Source organism: Brachypodium distachyon, chromosome 1, assembly GCF_000005505.3.
Source record: "Brachypodium distachyon strain Bd21 chromosome 1, Brachypodium_distachyon_v3.0, whole genome shotgun sequence".
NCBI lineage: Eukaryota > Viridiplantae > Streptophyta > Magnoliopsida > Poales > Poaceae > Brachypodium > Brachypodium distachyon.
The window spans coordinates 56,463,077-56,488,172 of record NC_016131.3 but is presented as its reverse complement, the minus strand read 5'-3'; the positions used below and the strand labels follow the sequence as shown (position 1 = coordinate 56,488,172).

The 25,096-nt window shown below is 44.3% G+C and overlaps 3 protein-coding genes and 1 non-coding gene across 8 annotated transcripts; 1 reads left to right on the top strand and 3 right to left on the bottom strand.

The window, feature by feature from the left end:
• Positions 1-1,825: 1,825 nt before the first annotated feature.
• Positions 1,826-1,964, top strand: LOC112270262. Its single transcript, XR_002962661.1, has one exon. It is a non-coding gene; the product is annotated as a small nucleolar RNA Z247 (small nucleolar RNA).
• A 5,143-nt stretch (positions 1,965-7,107) lies between these two features.
• Positions 7,108-11,713, bottom strand: LOC100844142. 3 transcript variants are annotated; one of them, XM_024458863.1, is made up of 12 exons: positions 11,441-11,713; positions 11,187-11,313; positions 11,002-11,071; positions 10,823-10,912; positions 10,562-10,678; positions 10,028-10,486; positions 9,368-9,777; positions 9,143-9,242; positions 8,957-9,016; positions 8,737-8,823; positions 8,378-8,518; positions 7,108-7,708 (listed from the first exon to the last, which is right to left on the bottom strand). In XM_024458863.1, the coding sequence occupies exons 2-12, from the start codon at positions 11,285-11,287 to the stop codon at positions 7,385-7,387; spliced, it is 1,959 nt and encodes a 652-aa protein (XP_024314631.1). In that variant the 5' UTR covers positions 11,288-11,313; positions 11,441-11,713; the 3' UTR covers positions 7,108-7,384. The 3 variants fall into 3 exon arrangements, with proteins under 3 accessions (XP_024314631.1, XP_024314629.1, XP_024314633.1); XM_024458861.1 differs by having other exon boundaries at positions 11,187-11,295; XM_024458865.1 differs by having other exon boundaries at positions 11,187-11,290; positions 11,443-11,713.
• A 5,458-nt stretch (positions 11,714-17,171) lies between these two features.
• Positions 17,172-19,876, bottom strand: LOC100845323 (probable uridine nucleosidase 2). Of its 3 annotated transcripts, XM_010230082.3 has the most exons (9): positions 19,797-19,876; positions 19,613-19,712; positions 19,254-19,514; positions 18,983-19,098; positions 18,803-18,862; positions 18,306-18,599; positions 18,105-18,201; positions 17,865-17,972; positions 17,172-17,737 (listed from the first exon to the last, which is right to left on the bottom strand). In XM_010230082.3, the coding sequence occupies exons 3-9, from the start codon at positions 19,318-19,320 to the stop codon at positions 17,490-17,492; spliced, it is 990 nt and encodes a 329-aa protein (XP_010228384.1). In that variant the 5' UTR covers positions 19,321-19,514; positions 19,613-19,712; positions 19,797-19,876; the 3' UTR covers positions 17,172-17,489. The 3 variants fall into 3 exon arrangements, with proteins under 3 accessions (XP_010228384.1, XP_024315875.1, XP_014752691.1); XM_024460107.1 differs by having other exon boundaries at positions 19,254-19,712; XM_014897205.2 differs by having other exon boundaries at positions 19,613-19,832.
• Positions 19,877-20,433: 557 nt separating this feature from the next.
• On the bottom strand, positions 20,434-24,522 carry LOC100845013 (BTB/POZ domain-containing protein At3g50780). Its single transcript, XM_003557552.4, has 3 exons — positions 23,948-24,522; positions 22,577-23,329; positions 20,434-21,756 (listed from the first exon to the last, which is right to left on the bottom strand). Exons 2-3 carry the CDS (start codon positions 23,207-23,209, stop codon positions 20,785-20,787), a joined length of 1,605 nt encoding a protein of 534 aa, XP_003557600.1. The 5' UTR covers positions 23,210-23,329; positions 23,948-24,522; the 3' UTR covers positions 20,434-20,784.
• Between the last annotated feature and the right edge of the window lie 574 nt (positions 24,523-25,096).

Sequence of the window (25,096 nt, the reverse complement as noted above, 5' to 3'; positions counted from 1 at the left end):
CTCCATCGACAAGCAGATATAGCGGACTGCTGACCCGCCGAATGCCCACGTCACCAACATCCAACACGCACCTACTCCTCGCAAAAAGATCAGCAGCTGGAAGAGAATGGGTCGAAAGGAAGGAGGACCTAAAACGACGGCGGTGTCAACCCAAGGTCCGATCCTGGGGGCTCCGCGTCCACGTTCAGATGAAGAAGAGAACACGCCCCTGGAGCCTGCGGCCAAGAAACACTCCAACCCCGTGGCCTTCCCTTGAAGCTTGTCTCGGCGTAGACGGGCTAAGGCTGAGAGAGATGGAAGTCCAAGACTTAGCCAAAAAAACCTTACAGAGTGAGATCCTAGGGTACACTGCTGGAGAAGGAGAGTCTGGGTCTCTAGATATCATCTTAGGAAAGGAGGGAACTAGCAATGATGTAATAGGAAATGTTGTAGCGAGTGTCTGGGGAGGAAGGTCAGGGGGAGACCGGCAGAGAGTTAGAGGGGGGTAAGGAATTAGAGAATTCTGAACCACAGCTGCACGAGAGTACTAGCAAGCTCTCTCGCATCGCTGCTGTCCATTGTGACGTGGAGGAGAGCACGGCAAAGGAGAAGAATCCGGAGGCAACCAGCCTAGGGGCCGCTGGTCACCTGACAGGCGCGAACGACAGCGCCTGTCAGGAGCAATGACGATCTTATGTTGGAACTGTAGGGGAATTGGACAGCCTCGTACAGTTCAGGATCTGTGTCGCCTAGTCAGTGTGCACCATCCGAAACTTGTGTTCTTGTGTGAAACCAGACAGAAGCAAGAGAAGGTGGAGAGCTTAAGGTGGAGACTTGGTCTCAAGAATGTTCTTTGTCATAGTGAGCAAGGAAAAGGGGGTGGGGTTGCTCTGTTTTGGGATGAGAGTTTAGTGGTCGATTTAGTTAAGATTGGGAGTTGTCTTATCGATGTAATCATCAGTGATCTTCCTTTTGGAATAAAATGGAGGTGCACCTTTGTTTATGGAGAGCCTCAAGCGCATCTCCCACATCACATGTGGGAGCTATTGAGAAGGATTAAACCCCTCTTTGACGGCCCCTGATTCATGGCAGGTGATTTCAATGAGGCCATGTGGCAACAAGTGTTGAAAGTAGTTGTACCTACCGTAGAATATCTTCAGGTTGTTGTAGATGTTTAGGTAGTTGTAGATGTTCTCCCGGTTAGTTCAAACCGTGTGAGTTGTTGAGGATGTTGTAATCTAACTCTGTAATCCTTATCTCTTTATCAATATATAAGCACGCAACCTCCAAGGAGGTATATACGCTTCACCACATCGTGTTTTACATGGTATCAGAACCTCCTCCTCCATAATGACGAACGGTGCATCCTCTTCCTCTACCGGCGCAGCCATGCCCTCTCTCTTCGGGCAACAGGTGACGGAGAAGCTCACGAGGGACAACTTCCTGTTGTGGAAGGCCCAGGTCCTCCCGCAGATCCGCGGGGCGCAGCTCGACGGCTACCTCGATAGCACGATCGACCCGCCGCCCAAGACAATCCCAGATGGGAAGGACAAGGACAAGGAGGAACCTAACCCTGCTTATGGGTTGTGGAACACTCAAGACCAACATGTCCTGGGCTATCTACTCGGAACTCTCTCTCTCTCGAGAGGTCCTAGCGCAGGTGGTGAGTCTCACCACAACAGCCGATCTATGGAAGGCGGTGAACGAGATGTTTGCCTCGCAATCTCGTGCGAGGATTATTTAGCTGCGTGGACAGCTGAACCAGACGCGGAAGAACAATCTTTCCGCCATGGCGTACTTCACCAAGATGAAGAGCATCGCCGATGAACTTGCCATGGCAGGCAAGAAAATTGATAATGATGATTTGATTTATGCGATCTTAGCAGGTCTAGACGCCGACTACAACCCGTTCGTCTCATCCGTCTCCGGCAAGGTGGACGAACTTTCACTGAGCGAGATCTATGCTTAGTTCCTGGCCTTCGAGGCACGCCTCGAGAGCCAGAATCCAGCAAACCAGTACCAGCCGTTCGGCAACGCCGTGATTCGTGGCGGACGGGGTGGTTTTGGACGTGGCGGTGGAGGCCACAACAATGCCGGCGGTGGAACGTGGAGACCACAACTCTGGAGGTGGTCGTGGCGGTGGAAACACCCACAGCAACCAGGGCAGCAACAACAACAGCGCTGGCAAACCTCAGTGCCAGCTGTGTGAGAAGTTCGGCCACACCGTCCTCAAGTGCTGGAAGCGCTTTGATCACAGCTTCCACGGCATGTCCGAGAAGAACGCAGGCTCCGTTGTTGGGGGCTACGGCGTTGATACCAACTGGTACGTCGACTCCGGTGCAACCGACCACATCACTGGGGAGCTGGACAAGCCGGCGGTGCGTGAGCGGTACAACGGCCAAGATCAAATTCATGCGGCCAATGGTGCAGGTATGGATATCAGTCATATAGGTCATACCACTATTCACACCCCTAATTCCAATCTACAATTGAACAGAATTCTTCGTGCTCCTAGTGCTTGTAAAAATCTAGTTTCTATTCATCTTCTTGCCACTGATAATAATGCCTTCTGTGAATTTCACCCTAAATCTCTCTTTATTAAGGACCGGGAAACGAAGAAACTCCTCTTCCATGGCAGATGTGAAGGAGGCCTTTATCCTTTGAAGCCCATCAATCCTTTCCAGGCGTTTAGAGTAGCCAATCCTTTCCAGGCTTTTGGAATAGCGAAGTCGTCCATCACTCAGTGGCATAGTCGTCTTGGTCATCCTGCATCTAGTATTGTTCAGATCCTTAGGGAGAATAAAATTCCTTTTATCAAAGAGTCCAATAAAGCGTCTGTTTGTGATGCATGTCAACAGGGTAAAAGTCACCAGTTACCCTATTCTAGTTCATCGAGTGTTTCTCGTTTTCCTTTAGAACTTGTGTTTTCTGATGTTTGGGGTCCTGCACCCACATCTGTCGGTCGTAATGATTACTATGTAAGTTTCATTGATGACTATAGCAAGTTTGTGTTGATTTACCTTCTCAAACACAAATCTGAAGTTTTTCAGAAATTTCATGAATTCCAACAACGTGTTGAAAGGAAATTTAATAGAAAAATCATCTCAATGCAAACTGATTGGGGTGGTGAATATATCAAGCTCAATTATTTCTTTCATAAAATTGGCATCTCACATCTCGTGTCCTGTCCACATACACACCGACAAAATGGTTATGCAGAACGGAAGCATCAGCACATAGTTGACGTTGGTCTCTCTATCCTAGCTCAAGCTTCTATGCCATTAAAATTCTGGGATGAGGCTTTTCTCACAGCCGTCATAAATCGTACTCCTAGTAGAGTCATCAACTCGCTTACTCCTATGGAACGTTTGCTAGATGAGAAACCTGACTATAGCTTCTTGCGGATTTTTGGGTGTGCATGTTGGCCCAATTTGCGCCCCTACAATACACGAAAATTATCTTTTCGTTCCAAACAGTGTGCTTTCCTAGGATACAACACCTTCCATAAGGGGTACGAATGTCTGGACATTTCCACCGGTCGGGTCTATATATCACGAGATGTGATCTTTGATGAATCTGTGTTTCCGTTTGCCAATCTTCATCCCAATGCAGGTGCTAGACTCCGTTTTGAAGTTTCTTTTCTGCCACCAGTTCTTCTTAATCCCATATATCCAGGGGGTGCAATAGATTGTGCAGATTGTCTGACTAATAATCTTGCAGGTGCTACTGATCCTTTGGGTAGTGATTCTGTGCAGGACGGCGATTTTATGCCAAACAACAATAGCGCTGGCGCCGAGGAGGATTCTCCCACCTCCGGGATTGGTGCTGATTCGGGTGCAGGCGAATCGCCCACGGGATCCGTGCCCAATCAATCGGCGGCAGGCGAAAGCGCGTCCGGCGGTGGGAATCTTTCCCCTTCGCACGGATCTTCTATGCCGGATGTGGCTCATGGTGATCCCGTTGGATCTCCTGCGCCTGCCACACCACCCTCGTCCGGATCTTCTGCATCGGACGGATCTCCTACACCACCGCCACCATCACCGCAACGGCTCCACACCAGGCTGCAACATGGAGTAATCAAGCCGATGAAGCCTACCGATGGAACTATACGGTATGGTAAGCATGGGTTTATGTGCAGCACCGACAGGGAACCAATGACGTTGCAGGATGCGTTGGATAAGCCAAAGTGGCGGTCGGCAATGGATGAAGAATACTCTGTGCTAATGAGGAATCAAACCTGGCATCTCGTACCCGCTGGTCAATGTAACAATGTTATTGACTGTAAGTGGGCAGTCGGCAATGGATGAAGAATACTCTGCGCTAATGAGGAATCAAACCTGGCATCTCGTACCCGCTGGTCAAGGCAACAATGTTATTGACTGTAAGTGGGTATATAAAATCAAAAGAAAATCCGATGGCACAGTTGATAGATACAAAGCTCGTTTGGTAGCCAAAGGTTTTAAGCAACGGTATGGAATTGATTATGAAGATACCTTTAGTCCAGTTGTTAAAGCTGCTACTATCAGACTTATTTTCTCTATAGCTGTGTCCAGAGGATGGTGTCTTCGTCAACTTGATGTTCAGAACGTGTTTCTTCATGATGTTCTGGAGGAAGTGTATATGAAGCAACCACCAGGGTATGAGGTTCCATCTAAATCCAATTATTTGTGCAAGTTGGATAAGGCCCTATATGGGTTGAAGCAGGCCCCAAGAGCCTGGTATGCTCGGTTGAGCACAAAGTTACAGCAACTTGGCTTTACCCCTTCCAAAGCTGATACCTCTCTGTTCTTCTTCAATAAGGGAAATGTCAACAATTTATGTTCTTATTTATGTTGATGACATAATTGTGACTAGTTCGTCAGGAGATGCAGTTCAGGCTTTGCTCCGTGATTTGCGTGCTGACTATGCCCTTAAAGATTTGGGTGACTTGAGTTTCTTCCTTGGCATTGAGGTAAAAAGAAGTAGGGAGGGAATTGTTCTCTCTCAAGAGAAATACACCAAGGATCTGTTGCGCAAGATGGGAATGGAACATTGTAAACCTGTCAACACGCCTATGTGTACTTCCGAGAAGCTGTCCATAGCCGAAGGTGCACCTCTTGGGACAGAGGATTCGAGCAGGTATCGAAGTATTGTTGGTACATTGCAATACCTTACATTGACTCGACCGGATATCTTCTTTTCTGTCAACAAAGTTTGGGATGATGCTATGGCAGATTGGGATGAATATCTTAGTGGGCAGCAACAACAAGCTAACGATGAACTTGATACATACTTGAAAGACGATCTCTTCCCTCGCAAAGATGAGCTCAATATTCTTGGATGGTGGGATCTACATTCAAGAAAATATCCAGTCCTATCATGCATTGTGCGTGATGTGCTTGCTATCCAAGCTTCAACGGTATCATCCGAATCTGCATTCAGTACTGGCTAGCGGGTTATTAGTGATTACCGAAGCAGGCTTTCCACAGAGACAGCTGAGGCATTACTCTGTCTCCAAGACCGGCTGAGAACTGCAAGTAAGCTCCTTTTAGAATTTTTAACATTACACATTTGGTATTGCATTATACATTCCACCAAATGTTTTTTGTTCACATGTAATTTTTGGATCCGGATTACTTTGTCAGTCTTGATGATTCTGATGATGGTTGTGATGCTTCATGGTGAGAAGCTGCTAATCCAAGGAAATGTTGTTTGGTAAAGTTCTCTCAAGGCTCAATCTTGTTTTGTTGCCATGTTCAGAGCATATTAACTTGTTAGTGAATCAGCTAGAAAGTTTAGCAAACTGGATGGCTATGTTCAGAGCTGCTAATCCAAGGAAATAATACTTCTCTAGCTATTTTGTTTAGTGTTAACTCTGGTTCCGATGTCTCAAGAAATGGCTGCATCACGGCCAACAATTTTGTCCCTTGGACATATACACTTGTGCTTCTTTTTCTTTCAGAATTCATATGTGGCTGACATAGTAGATTCTGACATAGTTGATTCTTTTCTTTATTGTTTAGGTGCTCCCTGTTGTTTCTTTCGAGCTGGGGTACATATTATTCATCAAGCTTGTTAATTGTGATGTTTCTCAGGTTCTGTACATCACTCTCTTGTCAGGGTACAGGTTATTCATCAAGCTTATTAATTGTGATGTTTCTCAGGTTCTGTACATGTCTTGGATTATTCATCAAGCTTGCTGATAACTACAGATGAAGTGTTATCCTTAGACTGAAAGCTTCAGTAAGTTCTAATGGTACCAATTCCAACAAATTAAAGTACTGCATATATATCATTAAGGGCACAAATCAATTTAACATGTATATTTTGTTACACGGATCCAAATGGGTACTGTGGGCAGATGGGTGACTCCGACTCGGACTTCCGTTACACGCTCTGCAAGAATGCCGACAAGTACTTCTACTGGGACGAGATGAACCCCACGCAGGCTGGATGGGAGATTGTCATGGAGCAGTTGGAAGACCCCATCAAGAAGTTCCTAGAGCTCAATTAGATCCATCATTAGCTAGATATATACACAAGTAGTCTTTATAAAATTTTATTTTATTTAGGTTCTGGGCACCCGTTGGTGCCACATCTGTTTAATTAGTTCAGCAGGTTAGAGTTGATTTCTAGGCGAGTATTCTGGATTTGCATAAACGTTTTGGTCAACACATCCTGTTCGTTGGTCATGAGTCAACAAGGCTTATCTTGTCCTTATTTTGGTAATGTTCTGAAAATTATATTTGAACCGAATTGCATTTTAGGTTTCTTTCGGCTAGACACTGGTATCATGCATGAATCCAATGTAACGAGGATGGAAGATAAATCAACTGACGCGTTAAAGTTCTTGTCCCATAGTTTTTTTTTTCTACCAGATCATAATTAATTTGTTTCAGATTTTATAAGGAACGGTAAGAAAAACTTTAAACGGCAGGACGACACATCTGGCGCCACAGCTAGCTATCAGAACCTTCTTTTCACCAGCAACTAGCATAAGATGTGTAAAGTGCAGAATCATTTTTTCACATATACTACTTGATGCTCCAGAGCATCCACTTCTGTATGGATTTACTCAAAGTCTCGTAAGTTTGTCTGAGAACCAAGTCTAAATCATGGTGCTTCTGAGAAATTCAGCAGCCCAACATGTACGGGAGGCGTAAAAGCACCGGAATACGCAAACCCCACACCGTTGTGACATGAATCTCCCGCATGAAATATTTTCCTTTTTCCTCTTTATCTACAAAGAAGCAAAAAAAATCTGTTTACAGAGAGCTCCGAGACATCACAGATCACGTTTCCTTTATAAACACACACGAGAATTTTTTTTAAAAACTGCCCTCGCCTAAGATTAATCGATGAGTATAATCCTAGTAAAACCCAAATGTGTCACTTGTCAATGGCAGCCATGGAATCGAAGCTCAGCTCAGGTGAGGTGCGGGAAGGCGAGGTCTCTGGCGAGCAGGTACCGGAACCCCTGCCGGTGCGGGGCCCACTCCACCGCCGCCGTCCCCTGCTGCTGGTTCCGGCAGCGCTGCACGGCCGCGCGGACGGACTCCGGCAGGCAGCGCTCCGCCGCGTCCAGCAGCCGCTCCGGCGACAGCCCCGCCTCCCTCGCGTACGCCTCCACCAGCTTCGGCAGCACCACCCTGCCCCCATGCCGCTGATGGACTCCCACGGTGGCGCGGATGTACTCCTCTTTCGCCGCCTCCAGCTGCTGGAACAGCCGCTTCGCCGTGTACACCCGGACCTGCAATTTTGTTTTTTCCCACCCAAGAAGAAGAAAGAGTTGATTAGAAAGGGGAATTTTATCCAGAGATTTCTCTCGTACTTTGATGAGCAAATAAAAGCCGACCAAATTAACATTCCATGGTAGTACTACATTCTGAATACAGTACTCTACTCTCCACAGCAGCAAAGTAAAGGAGATACTTTGTATTCTCAACATTCCTTTAATCATTTTCATCATCATAGTGTCGTATCAGAGTGTGGCATCATGTTGAGTTGAAGCAGTAGCAGCTGCTTTATCACTTTGAGAAACATCTGGGCGGCTATACTAAGGATTTTGCTCCTGCTTTAGACTGGTGGTTCGACCAAGAATGTCTCAAATCAGCATGTAATGTGTATACTGAGTGTATATGGTCTCGATGCTGGAGTCTTCTGTCTTTTGGGGAGCATATGTCAAGTAAAGAGCCCACATCTTTTTCAAAAATGCTAAAAGTACCATTTGAAAAGCATGTAACAAGTTCACAAAAGTTCTAAAAAGAAAGTTGTAGTGCTGGGGGAAAGTCCTGCAAATTTATGTTTCAACTTAATTCAGAGAATTTACTGGTTGAAAATTTTCAGGTTTTCAAATACATGCCCATTTTTCGCAGGCACATTTCAAATTTCTACGGAGATGAGGCGGTTTTATTCATACCGCGGGATCGGAATGGCTTCCGGAACAGAGCGCGAATCGGAGAAGAGGCTCCGGTCGATGGATGGCGAAGGCTTGCCACTGGCCTCCTCCTGCTTTGCTCCCTCTGCTTTTCATCCTCGGGTGCAGCAATGTCCTCAGCCACTGCAATGCCATGCCCCATGCGTCCATCAAACAAACAGGTAACAAATACTTTTCATGTCTAGACATGTAACTAATCAAGTATTTCTGCAACACCATACTCGATCTTCACCATGTCTTTATTGACCAAATGATGATGCAATGTAGCTACTGATCTAGCCATACATTGTACTCGATCTGCACTATGCTTTTCTTGACCAAATGATAGTATATATACATACCTGTCCAGGACAGTGGGTGCTGCACCCAAGAACAAGACCCTGGATGGCTGATGCGTTGATGGCGCCCCCCGCGATCTTGCATTCTGCCTGGGGAGAAAAAAGTGTTCTGTCAGTGTCATATCCCAAGATCGCAAGAAGAGGAGGAAGAAGAAAGGGATCGTTGTCGGTCTTCGAGAACGGTGGTTTCGATGGTTCTGTAGGGAGCAAGGTCCCACTTTACCTTGACAAGAAGCGATGTCTTCTTCAGATGGTTCTGTGGGATGCCATGCTTGAGGTAAGCCTGTGGGAGTTAGTGCCAAGAGTTCATCATTTCGGCCAGTCAGAGAAATGAGTACACGGAACAGTGATTATGAGCTGCTATTAGTAGTAGAAAAGGTTGCAATGTGGGGGAGCAAGCATGCATTACATGCATCAGCAATGAATTGTGTATATTGATCCAGAAGGCAAGCCGCTCTTCATTCGCCATCCTCCGGAGATCGACGCTCTCCAAACGATGAAGAATTAGCCTGAAAAAATAAAACAACTTATCAGTTTTCAGAAGCTGCTACTCTGACAGCACTGAACAAAAGAACAGAACCATTGTTCATGCAACTTAGAATCGAAAAAAAAAACTTCTTGTAATTGTACCCACTTGAAAGTTTGGAGCAAATCTTCAACTTCTCTTAGCCTTTGGCGGTCGTGGGAAATCGACGGGACCTCGACCATGGTGTTGTATGGTCCACTGAACTCCTTGAGCCCCTCGATGCGGAACGGGTTGATCAGCCGGGAGTCTAGAGTGGCTTCTCTCCGGCAATTGGGGCTCCACATGTCCCCAGGATAGTGAGGAGAGACCACACTGGCCGAGGAGAGCGACGATGTCGGCGACGACGATGTGCGGTGGTGAACTAGAGGTGGATCTGCAAGCTTGCAGTACACCCCTGCCATGCACCTGACCATCTCCTCTGAAAGGTTGTTTGGAGTTTCAGGGATGTGGTCAGCTACATTAGTGCCCAGATAATCAGCTAGGCTTACCACTCCTGATGTAGCAGCAGCCTCTCCTTCCTGGTCAAGGACACAAAATCACAATAAGTTAGCTAATAGAAACAGAATTTTGAATCTTGACAGAGTTTAATAGGAGCACTAACACTATGTATTTTGAACATTTTATATTGCTGCATATATTCTATTTTCAGTAAAGTTTCAGCTGATGTACTATTTTGGTCATACTTTTGCCAGTATGCTATTGTCTGAACTGCAACAGGAAACTGAGCCAATTGTGAGGTTAGCAGATTCACATGGTTTGAACAATCACCTCCAAGAATGAGAAAGGCTGTGAGTGGCATGAGCGAAGAGCCCTCGCGAGGCTCTCTTCCGACGGTGATATCCTCGACGAACACACGCCGCGGAACGACAGCGCCGACTGGCTGCGCAGGCCATGATCAGAGTCAGTAGTCTTCCTCGGACATGTGGATGGAGAGCAATCATCCAATGTGCCATTCCTTCTCTTGCTAAGGGGAGGGCAACTGTAATGAAGCATCACATCACCACCCCCTCTTCGGGTAGGGGCCTTCGCTGTCGGAGTTTCTTCGATCAATGCAGACCGTGAGCTCACCGACGGCTTTGGCAGCGCTGCCGCCTCCTGGTGGACAAATGAGGATGGCAATGTGGGTGCTTGCTCAAATGCTTTCCTGTACAGTGTCAGGAGGTACTGCTCCAGGTGCTTGATCTCCAGCTCCAAGGTGGCAACCTCCCTTATCAGCTGATTAGTGGGCTGCAAACACCAGTTTCGTCTGATGAACATATTATTCATCCAAGAAAAAATGGATCAAACCGAACCAAAAATCACCTTGAGCATTGGGGTCTCATTGGGGATGGTGACTGGAGCAGGATCAGGGCCCAACGCTTTCTCCAGCGCGCCGCGGACCATCTGCTGATCATCAAGGTGTCTCTCCAGCTGCAGAATCTGCATCAGGTCATCATCATCTCGTTAGACTGGAATGCTGGATGGAATTCATCAGCCAATCTTTGAAACTTGTGAATATCATTCAAGATTCAGGCTCCGATTTCTTCTCTGTGAGCTAAAAGCAGCCAAATTTCCAGTGCTTGCCTCTTTTCTCAGGGAGTTATGTGTCTCACTCCTAGGCTGTACTCCCTTCTTGGTTTCATCCTGAAGATGGGAGTTTGAGCTTCTACCATTCTGGAAGAAACCAACCGAAAATTTCATCAAATTTTACAGAGAAGCATTGGCATTTAGAGCACAATAAAAAGAAAAGGATAAATACTTACCAGCTTGGGTTGATTAGATGCTTTCTGCGAAGAAGACAGTGCATCTTTAGCCTTTTTCTCCTCCAAATCACTACCATTACACAAAACACAATAAATTCCCACATGAGCATTTCTAGGAAATCAAAATGCCAAAAAAAGAGTAAAAAAGCAGAAAAAAATTTCAGAAGCAAGATCACATATCCAACCTCTTGGAACGCTTGTGCCTTGCTGGAGTATTGGAGGAGGGCTTCACCGGTTTGGCAAAGGATTTGTGCCCTTTCTTCTCCAGTGCCTCCGTCTCTCTCATGCTCTGCTCTTGAAACCAACCAAGAACTAAATTGAAATCAGCATGAACTCAGAAATCGAACCATGGCAAGAACCAAGCTTGTGCTCAGACACAAACACAAGGAGAAAGAGAGAGAGGAAAATCCATAGAAGAATTAATACATAAAGAACTTACACGGTTAATTAGCTGGTGGAGTGCTCAGAATTGAAGGCTCAAGCAGAAGGGTAGAGAGAGAGAGAGAGAGAGAGTAGAGAGGGAGCACCCAATGATGCAAGTGAGCAGAATGGTGCCTTCAGAAAGGAGGAGGCCACACTATGCTCCAAGAAGCCCTGCACTGCACTGCTGCACATACAAAGCAACCAGTGCTGCTGCCATCTATATCTACTTACCCACCCACCAGCAGCACCTACTCTCCTCAGGTCAAAGAGCTTAACTAGAAACGCCCCCCAAATTTTATTTGTTTGACGGGCAGAAACGCCCCAATTAATCACACAGCAGCAACATCACCATGACACCATTAGTGATTACTGTGTGGGCCTGCATAAAAGCCATTGACCATGACACGTCATAAAGAACTCCACGTAACAGCATTTTTTTGGCCTTTTTCCTCATTGCTGTGATAGTAGCAGTAGCACTGTGTAGGAGTACTCACTGTGGACACTGCATTAACAATGGTGCAACTTTTTGCCTATGTCAGAAAGAAGATTTTAGCCCTGTCCCTTGTTTCACAGCTAGGAAAAACTAGGAAAAGGTGCAACCTTTTTAAACCTGTGCTTGGTTATTTGCATGTTCCTAGTTGCTAATTTGCTACGGATTTCTTTTTCATCTTTACCCAGCCTGACCATGATACAATACTAGTTTCAGGTACTCTGAGGGCTGCAGATAAAGGTAGGGGATTTTATTGTTAGATTAACAGAAGATTGGTGTCTCCTGCTAATAGAGCCAAAGCTTGCTGACAAATGCCAACGCAAGCCTTAAGATTGGTCTCTCCTCCCTGCCATACTACTCCTCAAGATTTCAACCATATAGTATTAATATAAGTGGGCAGGGCTCAATGGGCACATGAAGCAATGAGAAATTAATGCAAGGCATGATTAATTTACTGGGAAATTAGGAATCATGTCTCTGCTTAATCCTGGTTGTCCTGGTGACATACACAGTTTCAGTTGCAATAGTAGGTATCCAGAGATGTGACAGTCAAGGGGACTGGCTCATTTCAAAATCCATGTACTGTTTCCTTTCCCTTTCGCATGGAAATCTTTGCGACATTCATGGACAAGTGAACAAGAGGGTGTGATATGAGTGCAGCACATCTGCTGCAACATTTATAGCATCTCAGGATGATAGGATATTTGACTGTGGTATAGTAGTATTTAATAAGTAGTCTAACCACCACACACCTTCGGAAGCGTGCACATTTATTGGCTTAGTGGAGTATCTTCAATGTATGGATTTTGAAAGCTATGTATCCTCATTGCTTGTTCTTTCTTTATTTTATTTTTAAAAAGATAAAGAAAGAAATATGGCATGCATAAGCAGCTACCGTTTCAGTAAGCAGCTACGTTCAGTAGCTGCTTATTGGTGAAATCATCCATCTGGAGCTGTTAAACAAGAGCTTCCACACCATGAGAAAAATTTGTAGGCCCTAGACAACACAAGGGAAAACCAGCCATTAGAGACAAAACCAAGTTTTGTCCTAAGAATGTTTAAACTTGAAACCTTCTTCAGGTGCATAAAACTAAAGAATGGAAGGAAAGGTGCAGGGGTGGCCTCAAAAGTGGTGAAAGTGTGGGGATAAAAGCAGGCTGTTGCTGAGCCCCAAGGAAAAACAAACCTTGCCCTGTTGGGCTTTTCCTCTTGTTTGGGACTAAACACTACTAGTGCTCATTTCTCTTCTCAAAAGAAAGCCTCATTTATAACTAAGTACTTGTCCTCTGCATTAAGGCAGCTTCTTGCTTGTCACAGGAATAATTCTTGTTGTGGAACATTGTCTCTGCCTGTCTCATTTGGATGGACCTCTTTGCATTTGGTGCATGGACCAGGGCTTAAGTAGGATAGGTAGGCTTAGAGAAAGTGGAGGTAAAAGGAGATAAAAAAGAATAGTTCTTTTTGTTAGGAAAAATATATATTTCTCAACTCAATTTACAACACCAAGCATGCTGATCACACACCAGGTTCATATTATCTATATGTTGTTTGGATCTTGTTAAGATTTCTAAAGCAGATGTAGCTCCGTTGTTTACCCCCAAAACAATTAACATGGCAAATATCACGATAGATATGATCAGATCAACATAATAGGACAACAATTCGAGTCAGCATTCATGTTACTGGTTTTATATTTATTAGCATAACAGTGTCCTCAATTGTCCTAATGATTATAGCATGATGTGAAAGAAGTATTTATATATGTGCCCAACAGCTACAAGAAGATAACAAGATCGACAGACAGGAAGACAGCCGGACATAGTCACAGCCTGATAAGGCTTGGAATCTGCACAATTATAAAAATCTCACATGGATCTTCAGATCTGAGGTGTATATACAAATTGAGGGCTTGATTATGACTGACTCTTAAATTTGTGGTCAGATGCTAAGCAATCCCTGATTTCGCAGGAGACTGTAAACTAATACTCTGCCATTTCGTTGATATAGGTATATTCAAATTTTTAAACACTGATATACTTTCAGATATTTATATTGCAAATCATATGTGTCAATTCGCCTTAAAATTACTTTCACGGTGCCCAAATTCTATTTGATTTTTAATATAATTAGTGTTCAGAGTTAGGTTTTCAAGATCGGCCATGCGACGTCTAACATGAACGGACATAAAAAAAAATAACAATCGATGCTTACATCTCCATCTTATTTTTTCTTAACTCATCTTCTTATCTTATTTAAATGTTGCCTATGCCCAAGTGTGCAAGTTTTTACTCCCAAGGTCTTCTCCCTAGGTTACTGCACCGCTTCCTTCTTGTTTATTTGAAGGTCAAAAGATAGGAGAATCCAATATCTTGTATCAAAGTCCACATTGATGCTGTTAGCTGTAAAAATTAAACAAGTTGGGCACAGTAATAAACTCCAATCAATCACTGTCCAACTCATTATTACACTATCTGGTAAGTACAGACAAAGTGTAAAGCAGAGGTCTTTTGCAGTAGCTTTTCTCTCCAGCCACTTTGCGGTGGTTGTTGTTGTGGATAGCTTTAGTTGCCAGAGAAAATAATACCCCTCCAATTGAAAATACATACTACTCCGTACTATATAATTAAAAGTACAAATAATGATAATCAATTTGTAAATGTGCACTGCAGAAAGCGTGTGATCTTGGGTTAATAATATAACAGATTCTCAGAAACTTTTTTTTCATAGTCATAATAGATTATTGGCATACAATTAGTTTTGTGCGTAAACCATCACAAAAACTAAATCTTCAGTGGAAGCACCTAAATTGTAGAAGTGAAAATTTTCACTTTTAACAAAACTCTGTTTTAGAAATTTGCATCATCTTTTTCTTTACTTTTGGGATAGTTTACACAAAATTCACATATTGTACTAGTGCTAAATTTGCTCAAAACCTTTCACAACTAATCCTACCATTGATGCCTTTATCTTCTGCACATAACAAATGAGAAAAGAGATCGAGGTGAAGATCATGTCTCAATCTGTTGCATGCCTATTCTATATACACACTCAACAGCACTGCATCTCCTACTTAATTACTCCAAAGTGAATCTTGTACTTTCTCGGTTCAACAAAGGAAGTCTCAACTTTGACTAATTTTGAATGCATCTATACACTAAATCATGTTTAGATACATTTATTAGTACATGTCTTAAACCAAACGAGCTCACTGGGGAAGAAAGCATTTGGCACACACCGGGAATCGTGCTCCTGCGTTGCATGCATGCACGTAAAAGCAGAAAAAAAGGGTCAATGATATACGTGCGCCCAAACAGAGACAGTGCATCAAAAAACACGAACGGGAAAAGGGAATATGCACTTGGAAAACAAAAGGGATGAAAACGAAAGAAGGCCCATCCAACAAAAGCCTAAAAGGGGATCAAAAGGGAGAAAGAACAAAAGTGCTTCACCTCAGCTAGCTAATACGACTACACAAACAGCAGACATTATTATTGTAGTTATGCAAAAAGAGGCAGGGAAAAACGGAAAAATGACTTTTTGACAAATAACAAAGGCAAAAAGAAGACACATTGTGCATCGAAATAAGCTCATTTTTTCTTTCTTTTTTATTCCGATCATCTTTTTCACCAAAAACATGAGACATGCTACAATATTAGTCCCAATATTAGCTGATGAGTGTTGCATGCAGCGCGTTTTACAATAATTTTGCTTACTAAGGACATGAGAGATGGACTTTAATTATAAAAAGGCGAACTATAATCTTTACTCCTATTCAGAGTAGTAATCAATTAGTGGTGACAGTCTGTTTGTCTTGGGTTTGTATCAAACGTCTCTGATTTGACACCAACAATGAATATAGATAATATGAATTTCCGGGGACAAACAATTAGTTGTGAATTTGCGCCATCCACTTAATATGCTCCACAAGAATACCGACAACAAATATTCAGGGATGCTAAACAGCATGTCAATTTAATAACCGTTTTCTTGTAGAACATTAGTATGACAACGCAACGGTTTCTTTGAAATTCTATCCAAAATTAGTTACAAGCTTCTTAGGTAAAAACGGCACAAATAGCCGATTTTTCCTACTACTGTAGTTCCATGCTGCTACTGAACTCCAACGTCGTTGCTGCCATCTTCTAAATCTCTTTTGAAATTTTGAATTTGTACCATCCAAAATATTTTCTCTTTTCTTTTTTATAAGATATTTTGGCAAGCCAGATTAACTTGCCAGAACTCTGAATGAAATCCGATATCTGAATTTGAAGGAGATAAATCCCTGATGGTAACATTTGGCCAGTAACATGTGGGCCCCAGTCGGAATTTGAACTGGCCTGTGCATTTGGCACTCGAATTAAATGTCATTTTTACTGCCCAGAGCTCAGACAAAACAAGAATCGTGTGTATCAATATCTCCATGTCAGAAGCAGTAAGTGGCATATCGGGCATTCATTTCTTCCTGGCCGTTTCACCAACAATCTCAAGGGGGTTCAGGTTCAGTACTGTACTGAATGAATGCTTTCAATGCTTGTTCATCAGTTCAGAAACGTGCTAGCTTAATCAGCAGTTGCTCAGTTGCCACTGCCTGTTCGAGAAATTCCTTCTAGCAGCCAAAAACGCCCAAATAAAATAAAAATCAATGCTTGTCCAAGAAAAGAAATAATGAAAGAACTAGACTGAATGCTTTCGAGAAATTCAAACAAGCCTGCAGCTAGCTCCTGCTAAGCTGCCACTGTTCTCCCAGTCTACAGTAGCAAAAAAAAAAATCTCTCTACAACACATGATATGATCTCTGTGGAGTAGCTTGCTCTCAGTCCCTGTCATACCACACAACCTTGTTCTCCAGGTCAACACCATCTACAGTCTACAGATGCACAGTTGCTACCACAGAATTCAGAATCCACAGTCCTTGTCATACCACAGAATTCAGAATTCACACAAGAAGATCGCTCACAAGTGGCACAACATCAAAAGCTCCGAGTTTGAAATTTGTGAGAACTATGCCACAATTCAAAGATGAAACTGTCCTACATGAATACAAAATTACAATAACGGACTATTTTACGCTTTCGCTTTCCCACCAAAGTCCAGGTTACATTGTATCACTTGCTTTCAAGGAAATAGCTCTAAGTAAAATGTCACCAAGCAATAGCTCAGATAAAGTACTTGTTCTGCATTTTTTAAATTTTCACACCTCATCTTGAAAATTTCAGCATTAGTTTTTCTGAGTCCCTTGAATAGGTGGGAAAAAAACTTGTTTCGAGACTTAGCATGATAATATATTAAGGGTTTGTTTTCCCTGAAAATCACAGTGGCAGAGAGCTTCACGGTGAGTCTGAACAAATGGAGTGTCTGAGGATAATTTTAGACATTTGAAAGGTTGAGGTCGACCAACATGATCAAGAGGGCCCTTAGGTTTAATTGGATTTCCACACTATTTTCTGTCTTTCTGCTTTGTAGTGCGAGAAAGGAAAACAATGGAACTGACAATTATACAACATAGGACTGAGAACGGATGAAAGACTTGCCGTTCTTCGGTGATCGTTGTAAAAGAAAGACAGATCAATGGTGTTTAATCTTCCATGGTAAGCCTCTGCATGATGAGTTCCACAACGGCGGGGGCGTCGACCGTGACCGCAACCTTGACGGTAGGCTTACCGCTCCACGCCGTTATCTCCCCGTAATGTTTCTTGGTGTTGTCGAAAACTGTAAGACCCTTTGTGATTCCATCCGTCTGAACCCTCACCACTCCTTCCGTGTAAGTCATCAGTGATGGATCCACAGCGGCGAGAAGAGCTGTCGGATCATGAAGATATACTCCTGCAATTGCAACCAATTCCATTCCATGCAAATTAATCCTTCAATCACTCATTTGATCTCTTTTAAGGTAATGTCTGTCTGCTAGGACAATCAATTATATATAGATTTATACTGAATGTTTAAGTACCTTTTGTGAAGTAGGCGTCCCTGTGATAATCAAAATAAAGGCCCAGTATCTTGCACAAGTAGCGAGCATATTTGCTATCAGACTGTTCAAGCTTTTTCCGGTCAACATCTGCATTGACAAAATATTTAGGATGTGTCCATGCCAACTGCCAGTATTATATAGTTTTATAATTTATTCGTTGTGATACATCTATGCATTGACCTAACCAAATATGATACATGACAGCGGCTAGATAATTACCAGAAAGAACTACTTGGTGCGTAATGTTTATTCCAACGGCTATAATATCAGCACCACAGGTGAAAACTATATCGGCAGCGTCAGGATCGCCGAATATCTGTTTGTAAACATAATTAGTTAATTAATTAGTGAAGACAAGTCCATGAAGATAGTGAATTATTAAGAGACACATCTGTAATTTGTTTCAGAGGAGGAGCTCACATTTGCCTCGGCTGCAGGATTGACATTCCCATTGACTGAAAATGCACCACCGAGAACAACAATCTGCCCAATCTTGCTGGGAAAACCGGGGTCGAGCTCGACGGCGAGTGCGAGGTTGGTGAGCGGGCCGAGGGCGACGACGGTGACCTGTCCAGGGTAGAGGTTCGCCTGCTCAACGAGGAACTCGGCGGCGGATTGACCGTCTAGTGGCTTGCCTGCTGGTGGAGGGAAGTTCTGGTTGCCCAGGCCATCTGAACCATGGACGAAGCTAGCTATCCGTAGCTTGGTGGCTTTCTGAACACACACAGAAACATTCGGTTCAGGTTAACATTACAAATATATGTTTGCTTGTTTGTTAAATTTCATGATCGAGCAGAGCACATACACATACACTTTTTAGTTCAATTCAAATTAGCAGTAAGGGGCTTGATTGATGCGAGTAATGTATCATGTATGTGATGAATTGGTTAATTGACTAATGGACGGTATGTATGTACCTTGACTGTTACAGGGGATCCCTCTGCAACGGGGATGTCGGTCCTGCCCGCAATCTCCAACTGACAAAGAAAGAAAGAAAACCAAATTGGGCGCGATTAGCATCGTCGATCAGATTGGATTGAGATTGGTTTCGTCCATGGAGTGAAGGATGAAGAAGGATTGAGTTCTCTTGAACTTACGAGGTGTAGGGCGTTGCGGGTGGCGAGGGCGGTGTGGACATTGCCGAAGACGGTGGTGAGGCCCAGCACCTCCAGCTCCGGCGACCTCAGCGCCACGAAGATGGCCATGGCGTCATCTACAATCAATTCAAGATCAAATCGCGAATTAACTAAATCAATGCAAAGATCATCGGCCAATTCCGCCGGCCGGGCCGTTCTTCTCCTCCACACATAACAGGATATAGGATTGGATAGATCGATAAGACGAAAGAAGTTGAAGAAGAAGACGGACCGATTCCTGGGTCAGTGTCGATGATAACCTTCTTCTTCTTCACATCTGCTGCCGCCATCGACGACATGGCCGGATTGGATTGGGTTTCCGGATCGATCGAAGTTGACCTCCTTCTTGTTCTTGTTTGCAGGCGGCGGAGATGGATATGTCAGATGTACTACTACTAGTAGTACCAGACGTCTTGCTCTCTCTCAGCTAGCTAAGCGGCGCGGTTGCAGATGCAGATCCGGGGAGTGTTTTATTTCCACACGTATATGCTATCTGTATATTCCAAAAGTACAGAGCAGATTTGTTCTACGTAGATTAATGATTCTTAATTAGGATCAAATCCCCAGGCATGATAATCTCCATGTGGTTACCAAATTTCTGTCTTTATGTTCTTCTTCCAATCATCTTCTCACCACCAAGAGATGGGGCACATGCATGCTGATGCTAGTAACAATACTGTATTTTAGCCTTCTGAGTGCAGATCAACAAACAAAAATATCCCGTTTATCACATTGGTCAGTGGAAACATTGTTCATACGCAATCAATAGAATCACCTTTCATCGTAACGCAATCTTCCGTGGCTTGCACTTGTAGACAGAGCTAGAAGGCTCAAAGAGACAAGAGTGGATTAAAGTACTGGAAGAGCTCGCCCTTCTGGTCAATTCTGAACATCAATATACGGCCCCTCCACAAAGCTGATGGGCGCACTGGATCTGCCGTTTGAATCAGATATTTTTCTGTTGCTGTCGTTGCCTTTTCATTTTTCTTTTTTTTTCGAATTGCTTGGGAAATGGAATTGGTCTGTGAAAATAACTGCTTCGGCTAACTAACAAATCCGTCAGGCAAAAACTACAGCTGCTGAATAAACATTTGGTGCTCTGAAATTTCTTGCTCGCACTATGGGTTTTTCTATTTTGGACACGATTTGGCAAATTTTGCCGAATGTGTTAGACATGGCTTGTTCGTTAGGTAATGGAATTGCAGCAGTCAGCAGAGAAGGAATATCCACATGATTCAGTATGGGCATTCATTTCTTCATTCATCACCATTTCAGCAACCTTAAGGGTTCAGTGGACCGAATGAATGTCTTTCAAGAGATTCAGACAAGCCTGCAACGCCTGCTAGGGCACTAGCTGCCAGTCTGCTGCCACTGCTCTCCAGTCTACAGTAGCAATAAATCTCTCTGCAGTGTACTGAATTTTGAGCTGCAATTCTTGTCATACCACTGACCTGTTGGTTCAAGACACAGGCCTGGATTTAAGGTCTCAATTACAGATTACAAATGCACAACTGCTAAGACAGAATTCATATCTGGTTACACACAAGAAGTCAAGAAGATCAATCACAAGCTGCAAATCATACAAGATGACAAGATCCATTTTCTGCAATGAGACATCAGATGCTGGTTTCTACAGCATCAGAAAGCCTGTACTTTCCTGGGTGATCTCTCCCAAGTCCTAACTACTACTATTACCAGCTCTTGCTACATTGTCAGCAGCACCAAACTCAGTTTGATCTCTCTTACCGATGTTCTGATCGGCGTCAGCTACGTCCCGAGTGTCGTGACGACGAAGAGGAGCTCTCTTGCTGCTGCCGCTGCTGCTCGGCATAGGGCCTGACGAAGGTCCTCCTCCACCACACCTCAAACGCCCTCTGGAGGTTCGGGCAGCCGTCGCCGGTCTTCAGGAACTTGCCAAGCCAGGCGAGCAGCACCGTCTGCTGGTCCTCCAGTGGCAGAGTCAGGATCGTCTGGCCGATGCCCTCCTCGACGACACCCCGGTCGAACCACCGGCAGCCATGCTGCAGCCAGTTGTAGTCATCCATGAGAGGCTGCAACCAGACGTCCAGGAGGAGCCGCCGTGTGCATTTCGGCGGCAAAGCCTCGCCTCTGCCGATCGCGATGAATAGCCTCGCCGTGACACAGCTGACAAGGTGCCGGTGCATGACTGGCACCGTGGAGTGCAGCCTGGCCAGCTCTTCCTGGCTGGCCCATATGGATGCTAACTCTTCCGCGTCTTTCATGTCAGCTAGGATCTCGGCTAGCCACAGGAGGTTATCAGCCTGAAGAGTGATCTGTCGGAAGACCGGGTCTTTTTTGTCTGAAGATTGCTCCGCAAACTCTGGATCGGACGCCTGACGGAACAAGGTCAGTAAGGATTCCAGGCAATTCCTGCAGGAACTGTATAAGGTCACAGCACACGAGTCAGCTGAACCATTGGTGCTACAGATATTGCTCTCCTTCAGAAGCTTGAGGACCAAAGTTTTCATCTCACGCCGCCCTCGGTCCTCACCGCTTTTCAGCACCAACTCGATGATGTGTGCGAGTGTGTCATTTGGCGGATTTGTTGGCTCAGAGGTCACTCTCTTCAGTAGGGGGCTAACCCCGTAGTTCTCGCTGTGGATTTGCCGAATGGATGATATGACATTCTCTTCCTCTTCGCCAACCCAAGGGACTGCTTCCAGATAATCTAAGCATGACACGACACATGCTGCAAAGCCTAGTGATTCTGCAACCTGTACAGAAAAGAAGAAGCATAAATGATATGTTGCACAAAAAAAGAATGAGTCAAGAAAGAAGTTGCAGTTTCTCCAGAAAATCTAGTTAACCGACTTCAAGAAGCCACAAAGAGAGTGCAAGGTCCAAACAGTCATGGCCCAGATTGGAAGATTTGTTGCTGCTATTTGTTCCATTGTGTGCACTGTACTCCCTCCGATCCATATTAATTGTCTCAAATTTGCCCAAATATGGATGTATCTATGCCTAAAAAACGTTTAGATACATGTAATATTTCGACAATTAATATGGATCAGAGGGAGTACCTTTTATTGGCACAAGGGATATTACTTTCAAGGGATATTACTTTTGTAAATTGGAATCATACCAAATACTGAAGAATTCGGTATCTCTTCAGATGCACACAATGGAACAAATAATTGTGTAAGATGTACCCAAAGGTTCCCCGAAAAAGGCTGTATATTGGCCAACATGGACATTCAACAGTTAAAAAAGTAATTTATTACCGACCGATAAACACCACTATTTAAAGTAAAGAAAGACAATGCCAGATTTACCCTTATATTTTTATGTAACTAGTACAAGTCGAGAAAACTAGTACAAGCCCCAAATATATAGCAGCAAGTAGCAACTAGCATGTATTTTTGAACACTCCTAGTTAGATAGCACTTGCTCTAACACTCGACTGTTAAAAAGGTAATTCATCAATTTAAAGTAGCACTTCTTGATCTGGCCAAGCATGATTTAAGATTTGTGCATATTTCAAAGTGAAATAATAATAAGAAAATGGCAAAATCAAGGATCTGTTGCAGGAAAAACCTTAAAGATTCGAAGAACTCGCGGAACATTTTGCTTGATCAGCCTCTGTTTGACATCTTTGCAGTACATCAACCCAACAGTCTCGACAAAAATCTCCACGTCCTCACAATCTGGCACCTCAATGAACGGCACTGGAGATTGACTTGAGAGCTTATCGGCAAAGAAGGTACTATTTTCAGCAAGGATGTTCTTGTGAACAATCATTTTTACAGCAACCCCTTCCCTGCCATACAGCACAACCTTCAAATCACTCGTCTGGAGCTGACCAAATCCGACCGATATCTTGTGTTGCTTCTGCCGGTTCTCAGGCATTTGTGCCACCTTTGGAGGATCGGGGGCATCAGCATCAGCTGGGGAGCACACCTGCTCATCTGAATTGACTTTGGACCTAGTAGGAGTGGAATGTGATCTTTTATCCGAAGAAATAGTTGTCGCCCTCTGAACTGAGGAGGCCTTCGACGCAGGAGGGGATGCTCCCACTTTAGGTCTGGCCTGCTGGTTATGGTTCTTCACCGTCTTCTGGAGCACGGCCTGAGATGGGCAGCACCATAATCCTTCCGGGGTGACAGCAACCGGGACACTTCTGATCTTTGCCGGCAAACCATCGATCCTTCCTACCTTGAATTCTGCCATATTTATCTTGAGAAGAAAAACCTGATCCTTCTTGAGTGAAGACTTTTGTTCAGAAGGCTTTTCAACACAAGTATTCCATCTTCTTTGAGCTTCTGGTGATTGCTTATGAATGGCAAAGGCCTGAAGAGGGACAAACAAACGAACAACAAGAATGAGTTGAAATTTCACATGAATCGCTCATTTAGGACATGCAGTTGCTATAACATTCAGTGAATATAATCTTCAGTAACCAAACAAGAAAGAAATGGAATGTGTTCGTATCCCTGTGATTCCTGTTTGTAACAAACACTGTATGAACAAATTCCACCTGCAAATTCTCATTCCTAATTGTTGCGCAAACAGGTTTATCTGTGTACGAACAACTAAGAGCCTCAGAACCAAACTGGGAACAGCAGGATGAATTTCCAGCTTTCCCAACACCCAATTACACAAAACTCTACCTACCAGCAAACTGAAGAGAAGTCCCTAAAAAAACGCAAACTGAAGAGAAGGGTTCAATTAATCCGAACCCTAGCATACCAACCGGCAGAATTCGCAGCGAGGAACCAAAAATCTCTAAACCCCAACAAGAACTCTCAAAGAAGACAAGAGCATGAACCAACAGAAGCGCCAACTTCCTTCAGATCGAGACAAATCTGACCGGGAAATCACCTCCGAAAAATCCTACCCAAAACCACCAGAGCATACCCACAGGCCAAAATCAGCAGGCAACAAGATCCAGCAGGGATAGATGGATACCTCGCCCACGCGTTAGCAACACCACGGCTGAGCCTGCTGCAGACCTGACCTCCTGCCACACAAATCAACCATGGAGTGCTACTAGTCTACTAGTACTACTCGTCTCTTCCACGGAGTTGCCGAAAAGGGGGGACGGAAGCGAAGGAGAAAAGGGGGGCAAGCACCACAAAGGCAAGGGCAGCTAAGCCCTCTCACGGTCAGCTCTGCTTTTCCCCTTGAGCAATGAGTGGTGTCCTCCCCCTGACCTCCAGGCGCGCCACGCTCGCCATCATGCCATGGCATGGGCGCATGCCATGCCCATCCTCCTCCTCACCCAATCGAAATCTCCCCTCTTTTTGCCCCCTCCGTGCTCTCCCGGTCTCGCCTCGCCTCGACTCTTCTCCTCCTCCTCCTCCTCCTTGCCCTGTCGAGTGCGAGTGACTGACTGCGCGAGAGCTGAACCGAGCTGAAAGCAAAGCACTGCACTGCGGCTGCCGGCTGCTGCTGTAGCGGCGGCAGCTTCACTGGACGGGAGTGGAGTGGAGTGGGCGCTCGCTCTGGGGTTTCGGCTGTCAGTTTTTACTGCAATCACAGACATGTCGTTTCGGGAGCCTTTTTTTTTACCTTTTCACTTTTGTTTAGGGGACAACGTTTGTTTTATGCACTGTTGCGTCCAAGATTTGGAGCAGTGCCGCAGCAGCGGGCGCGGGGCCCACGAGTCATCCTGTGAGATTTCTCTGTCCACCGACCATGGACCGCCGATGAGTGATTTTACTGTGGACTCAGAGAGTAACGTTTGGTTGCCGTGGATTTGGATTTCAACACCTTCTCCGTCTCAAAATGTAGTTGTATATTTGTTCTTAGACTTCTTTAAGTTTGACCGACCGAAAGAAAATACCTCATACCATATTATATCCTTTTTGTATCATTGATATTGATATATTTCTCCTTATCAAAAAAAAGATATTGATATATTTCTATACAAATCAAGTCAAACTTCAAACTTCACTAAATTTGATTTGGACAGACATAGTACTCTCTCCGTAAGTGACTTTCTATTACATGTATTTATACGTTTTTTATACATAGATACATCCATATTTAAGAAAATTTAAATCATTTTTTTACGTCACTTAACATGGGACGGATGGAGTAACTATTTACAAGCAG